Source organism: Silurus aristotelis (genome assembly GCF_946808225.1).
Source record: "Silurus aristotelis genome assembly, chromosome: 17".
Taxonomy (NCBI): domain Eukaryota; kingdom Metazoa; phylum Chordata; class Actinopteri; order Siluriformes; family Siluridae; genus Silurus; species Silurus aristotelis.
The window spans coordinates 13,162,461-13,172,481 of NC_139590.1; the positions used below are offsets into that span (position 1 = coordinate 13,162,461).

Consider the following 10,021-nt stretch of genomic DNA (forward strand, 5'->3'; position numbering starts at 1 on the left):
GGACAATCAGTATATATAATATAACATACAGTGTTCAAAATGATTGAAGCTTGAATCTACACAGAATGTATGGTAGATGGCATGGATGTTTTCTTAAACACATAGTTAAATGAAAATCGGATCATTTCGAAAAATGCCCAAAGCCATTTAATTCTATATTATAATCCTGACCACCAGACAGCATGCTCTTCAGCATTATGAATTTTTTTTTATTTTTTTTTTTGTCTAAATGCTTTAAGAGGACATTATAATAACATACATTTTCAGACTAATAGCATGTTTCTTCTTTTCAGCGTAATCATTGTTTTGGCACAAAGAGGGTTGAACTTCTAAAATGGCATGATATCAGTTGAGCTTCTAACGGATCTTAGGGTTAGATCATGATCAAATATCTCACGATTTTATAGTTTAAATCATATTCAATTGTATTTTTTATATACAGTGTCTGTGAAAAGTTTAGAAACATCTAGTCTTTTAAGGATTTTAAGAGACGCATTTTCCTTTCGTGTATATGCAACAGGATGGATGGATGGATGGATGGATGGATGGATGGATGGATGGATGGATGGATGGATGGATGGATGGATGGATGGATGGATAGATAGATAGATAGATAGATAGATAGATAGATAGATAGATAGATAGATAGATAGATAGATAGATAGATAGATAGATATGTGTGTGTAAACAAATGAGTTGGGTATTTTACTGTTAAAATGATTTACTTTAAACAAATATTTAAATGTTCAGATGTTAAACTTTATTTCCATTAATAAATCCTTCCTCAGCATTAGTAACAGCTTTACACACTCTTGGGATCCAGACAGTTCATTTCTACAAGCAATCAGCTGAAATACTTTGCAATGCCTCTTATAAAACTTGTCAATGGTGTCCTTCACTAGTTGGATATTTCTTTCTGACTTTGTGATTCAGTTCATCCCAGAGCAGTTCAATAGGATTTAGGTCTGGTGACTGGGACAGGCCATTCTATGATAAATAACACTCCAGATGACTGTTTGTTCTCTACATAACGCTTACAGAGCCTGGGCATATGCTTTGGGTGATTGTATTGTTGTATAGTTCCAGTTAGCCACAGTCCGGAAAGGATTGCGTGGTTCTGAAGTATGGAACGGTAGCCATGTTGGTTCAATATTCCTTAAACTATTTACCCTACATTTACAGTATATGGTAAGTTAGCATGTTCTCCAAACAAAAACAGAAACTTGTGAAGTCGACCTTAACATATCTACATGTATTTCATCCAAACCTACCTACTTCCCTAAGGTGCATATCAATAAAAGGAACATGCATGTCTCTCTCAGAAACAATAAAAGACTAGGTGTTTCCAGATTTTTGACAGGCACTGTATATTGTATATTTTGTTTCGTTTAAATTGCAATGAAGCTTGCTTAATAAAGAAAATAAGGTTGAAGATGTGTGATGATTTCACTCGTAAACTTTTTTTGCAAAAAATGACACCATGCATACTGTGATGAGGAGAACTGATGCTTTGGTTTGATCGAAAGCTCGACTCCTTATGTCTGCTTCTCTTGCCTGCTGTGTTTTGGACTTTTTGGCACAAGAATCAAAGAGTCAGTGCAAGAGCCTCTTCAAAACTGGCTCATGAATGATCTCCAGCAGGGACACACATGGCAGTCATGATGAAAATTTGCTTGCTGCTTTTTAAAGGACGCTGAACACAGCAGTCACTGCTCAGTGTTATCAAGGAGTTTATTGGTATTTTTGAGACAAATAGCTTTTTCTGTTTTTTTGACATTCTACACAAGCATAAACAATTCTTGGTCATGGTATATAGATTGTAATGAAGCTGGATTACCCGGCCCCAAAATTCCCAGGACAGAATCAATAATCTAGTGATTAAACATGACTTTGAATGAGACTGCTGTGTGTTCTAGTCAGCCTTATTTGTAGGTGGTGATGTGTCCGATGATACAATTATAACTACTAATAGTATAATTGTGTTAACCAATAGCATATACAGTATATAATAATCATCATCATGATTATGAGTGGAAAGATATGAAAAATGTACTACAGTGGTAAGTAATTAGTACAATTAGTACTAACTGGTGTTTTCCTCTGTTTGCTCAGAGCTCTGAAGCTGTGCGGCGCAGGCGGTCCTCCACATGTGAAGCTGATTGTGGAGTGGGAACACAGAATAAAAGACTGGTGAGTCAGGCCATTATTGTCTAATCACTTTCTGGTATAAATGGGGAGTGCACAGTCACATTAGGACTGTTTTTAGCACTAAACAATAAATTGGGCTGTTCCACTGTGAAACCTCAAGAAAACTATGCGATACAAAGTGATGCCAGGTTGAATTGCTGATTTTGTTCATTGTGAATTTAAATACATATGGACAGAACATTAGTAACTACAAGTCCTAGTATTATAATGTGGGAGGGTGGTAGTTTACTGTTTAAGGCATTGGACTTTTGCTCAGTTGAATAAATGAGACAAATGCATATCGCTCTGGATAAGGGTTTCTGCCGAATGCCGTAAATGTCAAATATGTTATGGAAATACAGCAGTTGTATAGAAACAGGAGGCTAAAATAAATGATTGTGTTTGTTTGTGTGTTGTAGTCTCTTTGGTAACATCCAGGAGGAGGTGGTAAAGGATTGTGAAAGTGTACGTGCCCAGCAGCAGCAGCATGTTCAGCAACATAGCTGCACACTGGACGAGTGCTTTCAGCTTTATACTAAAGAAGAGCAGGTAACACGCCCAGTCCAAAACAATAACCCCATAACTAATAATGTTGCTAATTGTTGCATTAAAAGACTCATAAAGAATTCAATAGACTCCTGTGAAGAGGCATTTGCGATGCGAAGCAAATACAAGAAGTAAGAACAGCAAAGCATGTGTCTGATATTCAAGGTCAAATTTAGAACATCAACAAATGAAGAATTGAAACTAAACACAGAGAAAGGAAGTGAAAGATGACTTTACAGTGAACTAAAAGATTGTACTAGTTACACAAGAGTGACTATGAAGAATAGAGATACAAAGGCATAATAAAGGCCTGACCTTATACAACTAAAACAAGCTCAGAAGTATGCGACTAAACAATGACTCGGCTAAATCTGCGGTGTGAAAACATTTTTGTTTCATGGACACCATATTTTCGATCAGTTCGTCTGATCTGGGAAAGAGTTTTCACTCTTTTTTTTATTTATTAAGTTTGTGAGTTCAAATGGCAGCTCTTAATACATACCACTATTGGGTGCATGTGCAAGGGTCTTTCCTCACTCTGCTCCAGGGTGCTCTGCTCTATCATGGCTCTTCCTATTATATAAGACAAAAATCATTTAACTGTACTTACAAAGGTGTATCAGTTTCGCTGTAGATGAATATTTGAATAAATTAAATAACCCAATCTCACTTGAAAGAGATTTAGATTTATTTTTATTCACATTTTTTTCAACCGTGATGCCAAAACACTTTTTTTCAGTACAATTTCAAAACCACTGAATAATGTGTTACATTTTGTACAATGATGAGCCTTAGTACACTTCGTACAGTTTGTCTTCATAGCATGTATCCGGTCTGGTCCAAGGTCAGACGTGACCTGTTAAATTCTATGTGCCACAATAAATGCACATTCAGTTGTCATATGATGAGTACTGTGGAGGTTCTCTTTGAAAAGATACTGAGCTGATACTGCAGGTTCTAACTGCAGACTTTTCTAACCATATGTGGTTCTTCCACAAAATGTTACCATAAACTTGTTTCTTTTTTCTTCACTTGAAGTAGGAGACCCAAACCTGTTCCAGCATTATAATGTCCCTGTGCCATGTCATTGCAATAGTGGTGGATCTATGGAGACTATGTTAGTCGCTACTTTTTTCCAAGTTTTGAACCCCGCAGCTTAAACAATAAAGTGGCTAATTTATCAATTTTTCCTGGGTTTTTCCCGGTTTCACAAACTTTAAGCCAAAAAACTGAACCCCATAATATTAGACCAATGAAATTTCTAAACGGAAACGAAAAAACTCACCTCACCTGTGTTCTGAGCTGCACGGCTTCGGGAGAAAATAATTTTTTTTAAACGCACGACGATGCCAAAAGATAAACTCCTGAGAGAAATAGTTGTGAAAGGAAGGAGGAAGACATTGAACAATGACTTTCTTGGTAGGCTACTGTTTAGATACAAGCCGTTGTAACGCGTTGAGTCTGGGTGAAGGGAGAGCTCGCTAACTCCAGTTGCAACAGAAATCATATAAGCACAGACAGGTTTCCAAAACTCGTGCTTTTGTATTTTTTTCTTGGCAACAGCGTTAAGGGTTAGTCAAAGAAACTTAGAAATAAGCATCAGAAGATAATAAGGACATAATCCTCGTCTTGAACACACGCAGTAATACCGGAAAAATGCTGTGCCGGTCTTTTCCCGAAATACCGCTATGCTCCTAAAGGAAGCGCAACATATTTCACCCGTTACACCGTGTGTAACGTGTCTTTCGTTAAAGCCTGTGTAAAGTACATTAGTGTAGACACCTGCAGCTTATAGACAGGTGCGGTTTATTTATGTTAAAAATAAAAATATTTGTAAAATATATATATATAACTGAATGGATTTAATTTGACCGTAATAAACTCAGAACGTGGTAGGCCTATACAAATATGTTCAGGAATAGAAAGCTCTGAATGATAGTTTAATTGGAGTCGTGAAGGTTGTTTTGGTGTATCTTACACCAAAATGAGCGCATCTCATGGCATAATTTATTGCAGTAGCGTTATCGTATCATCATATTGTCCATTATATTGTGCATGCAGCTGGCTCCGGATGATGCGTGGAAGTGCCCTCACTGCAAGCAGCTGCAGCAAGGCATGGTTCAGATGAGCCTGTGGACGCTCCCAGACATCCTCATCCTCCACCTCAAGCGCTTTAGACAGGTGGGGGAACGACGGAACAAGCTCTCCACTCTCGTGCGCTTCCCTCTCACAGCCCTGGACATGGCACCCCACATGGTCAAGAGGAGTAACTGCACTCGCCTTCCATCCACCTGGAAACAGCAGCTTCATCAAAGGACTGACCATCCTGAGGACTTCCTGTATGACCTGTATGCTGTGTGTAACCATCATGGAGGCATGCATGGAGGTCACTACACAGGTCTGTCGACTGACTATGCATATAACCTTTAATTAAATAAGCGTATATTGTGTGTGGTCAACACATTTATTTGAAAGTGTCCGTGTCAAAAAACTTGGAGCTGTGATCGCTGATGTTGATGTCAACAGACAAAGTTGTACGCATGAAAATAGAGTGATTTTAATCCCAGTATTTCTGCTGTTCCAGCATTCTGTAGGAACTCAGTGGATGGCCAGTGGTACAGTTATGATGACAGCAGTGTAGAGCCGGTACCTGAGGGGGACGTGTGTACACGTGGTGCTTATATCCTCTTTTACCAGAGACGCAACAGCATCCCTGCATGGTCAGCCAGCTGCTCGCTTAGAGGTCAGAATATATCTGTATTTATACATCATTATATCATAGGCAAATTCAATTATTTAAGACGGTGGTTGCTGTGTTTGCCATTTCCCAGGCTGATACACTGACCAAACATAAGTTTGAAGATATAAACACACAGATGTTGAAATGAATAATGATACTGTTGGTTTAATTTTTTAATGCTTGTTTTACTTTTAGCTATGACAATACACAATTTTGCTGAAGAAAGGAAATAAAGTTAATGGGAATTAACAAGTTATACCAAGTGTGATCTTTCTACAGATATGAGATATCTTTCAATTAAACTTATGGACCATAAGAAAGAATTAATGTATTAGTTTTTTAATACTTTAGTCTTTAATTATGAAATAACACCAACGCTGCAGACTGTGACAGGGTAGATTTTGTATTATGTTGAAATATCACCAGAAGCTAAATCACTTGTCTTCAAATCTGAAAAATAATGTTTTTTAAATGAAAATGTAAGTTAGCTAATGCCGGCAGCAGTCATTATTAGCAGACTTCCTTGTTCCTGTTGCTTTGGTCAGTAAGGAGGGCTGACAGTCCAGACTACACTTAGCTGATCTCATCTTCCACAGGCTCTACAAGCTCCTCCATGTCTAATCATTGGCTTGTTCGTTTGGCATCTGTGTCAGAAGAAAGCCAAACCTTGAGTCCCACAACCAAGACCTCGAGCGGCTCCTCAGCTCCCGAACCTCAGACGCCAACTTCTCCTGTTTTCTATGAGCAGCCAAAAGTAGAAGTTGGTGAGTGATTTTTCCACAAACACACATGTGATAAATGGAAGCAGTGAACTGGAGTATCCTGGTTACATTATTACTTACTTAACATAATAATATTTAATTGAAGACTGAAGATTGAAGATTTTGAATATGCTTTGTATGGTTTCCTCTGTTATTTTTGCTAGCAACAGATGTTTATCCATTACCAGTTATGACAAATGTTTTCATTCCGAACATTTGTGGTAGTTTTTAGATGTACAAATCATCATTTTGTCCTTCGTTCTCCACCCATAGATGGATTTGAAACGAGACCGTTTGTTCGCGGCACTCAGGGCCGTAGCGTGAGCCTGCGATCACCCACCAAGAACAAGGAGAACCTGGGCAAAGTGCTTCCCCTACGCTGGTCTTTTGGTTCCAAGGACCGTAAGAAAGTCACTTCTGTTCCTCCGACCACGACCCCACATCCTGTAGAACTGGTGGAGTACCTGGAATCTGGGCGGAGGCCACGGTGCACCAAGGAGCCAATAGTCAGCTTGGTGGCAAGTCCTGCTCAAGGTAAAGCCCAGCTTCCTGTGGAAGACTCCCTCAGCTCCCCTAGCAGCAGCAGCGGCTTAAGTGGGGCAGATCGAGGAAGCTGTCGTGAGACTGACTCGCCTCGAATACCCGAAGGCCAGAGCAGACCATCTTCAATCAGAAGTGCTACTAAGGGCAGAGATGAAAGTTTACTCTCCAGGAGGAGTTCAAAGAGGAGGCAGGAGCAACATGGAAAGTCTCAAGATGGTCACTCTAGTCGAGAATCCACTGCTGGCCTTCAGCCTGGGTCTAGCTCAGCTCAAGGTTTATCTTACAGCACCGGTGAAAGCAAAGATTCCACAATAAAGCGAATTTGGAACCAGCCAGCAGTAGCTACCAGGACTTCAGGTAGTCAAAACCAGCAAGATGACGTTGCAGGAAGCAGGAGTGACGAGGTTCAGGGAATCCCAGCATTCCTAATGCCAGGCAATGTTAAGAAGGGCAACCAGTCAAAGGACATACGCGCCAAAGAAGCAGGTCAAGGAAGGACGCTAACAAACAAGAGCTCAAACAAGCTGTCCGTATCCAACGGCACTCCAAATGGACTAGTAATGGAGGAGAAGAAAGGTAACGGCACCCACAGGAGCAGCAGCGCACGTTACTACAATAAAACTCAAATAAATGGAAAGGAGTCCAGCATTGGTAGTGGTGGGAATATTAAGCGAGCACTAAGCTCTTCCAACCTTCAAAGCAAACTGGATATGAATCTGAGGAGGACAGTGTCCCTCCAGAGGAATGGGCTGCTGGTTCCTTCTCAGAAGGGATGCACTGCTGATAAACCATCCTACAATACATTGCAGAGGAACAGATATAGCACCACATCACTTGGCAGGCAAAAACCCGTGCCTGAGTCCTGCTTCTGATTTCAGGACAGATGAAGCGTGCGAGAAAAGTCCAGTTTGAGTGCCTCCCATGAAGACAAGATATTTAGGGTACTTTCACACAGGCTCCAATTGAAGGCATGAGAATGAATATGATATTTTGCTATGGAGAAAGTTTATCATTATTCATTATGTAACAATACATGTTTTTATTCTTTTCACAACAGAAGAGTTAATAATGTTATTATTGCACCCACAATGGCACATCCTCAGACATATTCATATATACAAATACATATGATAAAGTAATGATCTTCACATATTACTATTATGTTTACGTCCTGTCTGACATGATTTTATTCAAGCTTGCAATTATATAGGGAAATAAAACGCAACAGGACGTGCTGTTATAACAAAATAGTCAATAACAAAGTGGAATGATAAATGCTTATAAGAGTTTTATTCATCTTATACAACAGCGATTTGCCAATGAATGCATTTCTTTTTTTATTATTACTTTTATGAGTCATTCCCTGTTAATATTTACTCTGTGGCAGCTATAGATAATCGTTCCCACATTTTATTTGTCAGTTAATAAGATGACTAGAAATTCAGCTTGTTATCGAGAAAAGAACACAGAGCAATCTTATCTGTCCTGAAGGCTTTCCCATGGTACATCTGACTGTTACTGACACTGGAGACTCCATACATGAATGTTTTAGAACATCTACTGTACGTCGCTGCGAATGAGCTGCCACAATGTAAACCGTGGCATATTAGAACAAGCGCAATAGTTCAAAGCTGTGATCGTGCTGTTATAGAGAAATTTCATGTTGTTATAACACCTTTTTAAAAAATCTGATTTGAATGTGAAGAGAATGTGAGCGTTATCCAATCAGGAGGGATCATTCAAATCAGTGTACAGCTTTGTTGTCAAAACTAAGAAATCCGAATAATTTTTTGTATTGACTTCCGTGTGTTTTAAACATCAATAGGTTTTTGCTACCCCATGAAAAAAACAGGACCTTGCGATTTCAGTGATTTTCAGCTTTTCATCCTTAACGCTTTTGCCAAAACTAGAAAACAGGAAACATTAGATTTAACCTTATATTTTTATGTTGAAAGATTGAATTGTGCGATATTCCCACATAATATATTCAGCACAAAGTACAGGTTTAAAATATGAACAGATTTTAGCCAAAAAAATGTCAGAACCCTATATGTATATGGTTTTCAAATATCAGGAGGTTTTTCAATTGATTAAGTCCAAACACTCACAAAACACTGTGTGTAATGCAATCAAAACTTCATCGTCAAGCCAACATTATTTGTCATAGTATATACATATTTGAGTAAAACATAGAGATGCATTGAACCGGATGCCAGGATCAGGTACAGAAATCATTTATTTATACTCGTGAAAACTTTCCAATACCGATATCTGATACCATGTGCTACTAGATTACCAAACCTGCCCATTTAACCAATGATGGTAATTTGGATGTATATGAAATGATTGAGATTATTTTCTATGTTTTTATGCAGTACAAGTAACCTGATAAAACATCTTAGGAAGATATTATTAATAGAGAGAGTAGGAACAGATGCACCGAGTGTGTACTGAGCAGCATGAGAAAGTGCAGTCGTTACGAAGCTACTGTAAATTGTGCTGCGATATGTAAATCGTGCAAAAGATACGACGCAGTGTAGTGAACAGTGACGAGAACGCTAGCGACACACACACGTGCATTTTTCTAGTTCTCCACTTTGCTCAAGATGCAGTTCATAGCACTTTTAATGACTACACCTGATATTTGTTTGCATGCTCAGGACTCATGCTGTTTAAACACTATAAAACATTAAATGTATGTGGACACCTGCCTATCAAACCTATATGTGTTTGTTTTTCCTACCTGTTGCCACAAAATTGGAAGCACACATTTGTTGAGAATTTCTTTGTATGCTGTAGGGTTACAGTTTTCCTTCACTGGAAGTAAAGTTCCAGCATGTCAGTGGGGGGGCTTTGACCCTAACCGCAGTGGATATCTTTGGGATGAACTGGAATGGCTTCCTCACCCAACATCAGTGACAAGATTTTCTTGAATGAGCACAAATACTCACTGCCACATTCCAAACTCTAGAAGCCTTCACAGGATAGTGGAGGTAATTATAACAGCAAGACAAACTTTGTATGTTAAACAAACACATCTAGGTGTGATATCCAGGTGTCCACATACTTCTGGTGTCAGTACAACCCCTAACAAAACAGAAGCATTGAAATATTTCTTTAAAATCGCACCTTTAGCTTCGCTTTCCAGCGTAACTGCGTATATCTTGATCCATTTCTTGGAGCATTTGCAATGTAAAAAGGCATGTCAGGAACTAACAACTCTTTTCACACACATTTCTGGTTC

At 38.9% G+C, this 10,021-nt stretch overlaps 1 protein-coding gene across 1 annotated transcript in view; it reads left to right on the forward strand.

Moving 5' to 3' along the window:
• usp43b (ubiquitin specific peptidase 43b) overlaps positions 1 to 9,624 on the forward strand; it is a 95,920-nt gene extending 86,296 nt beyond the window's left edge. The window contains exons 10-15 of the mRNA XM_083565780.1: positions 2,113 to 2,190; positions 2,607 to 2,736; positions 4,795 to 5,131; positions 5,318 to 5,476; positions 6,070 to 6,237; positions 6,508 to 9,624. Of these exons, the coding sequence (XP_083421906.1) occupies positions 2,113 to 2,190; positions 2,607 to 2,736; positions 4,795 to 5,131; positions 5,318 to 5,476; positions 6,070 to 6,237; positions 6,508 to 7,649 (2,014 nt within the window). The 3' untranslated portion in view covers positions 7,650 to 9,624. The remainder of the gene's footprint in view (positions 1 to 2,112; positions 2,191 to 2,606; positions 2,737 to 4,794; positions 5,132 to 5,317; positions 5,477 to 6,069; positions 6,238 to 6,507) is intronic.
• The last annotated feature ends 397 nt before the right edge of the window (positions 9,625 to 10,021 follow it).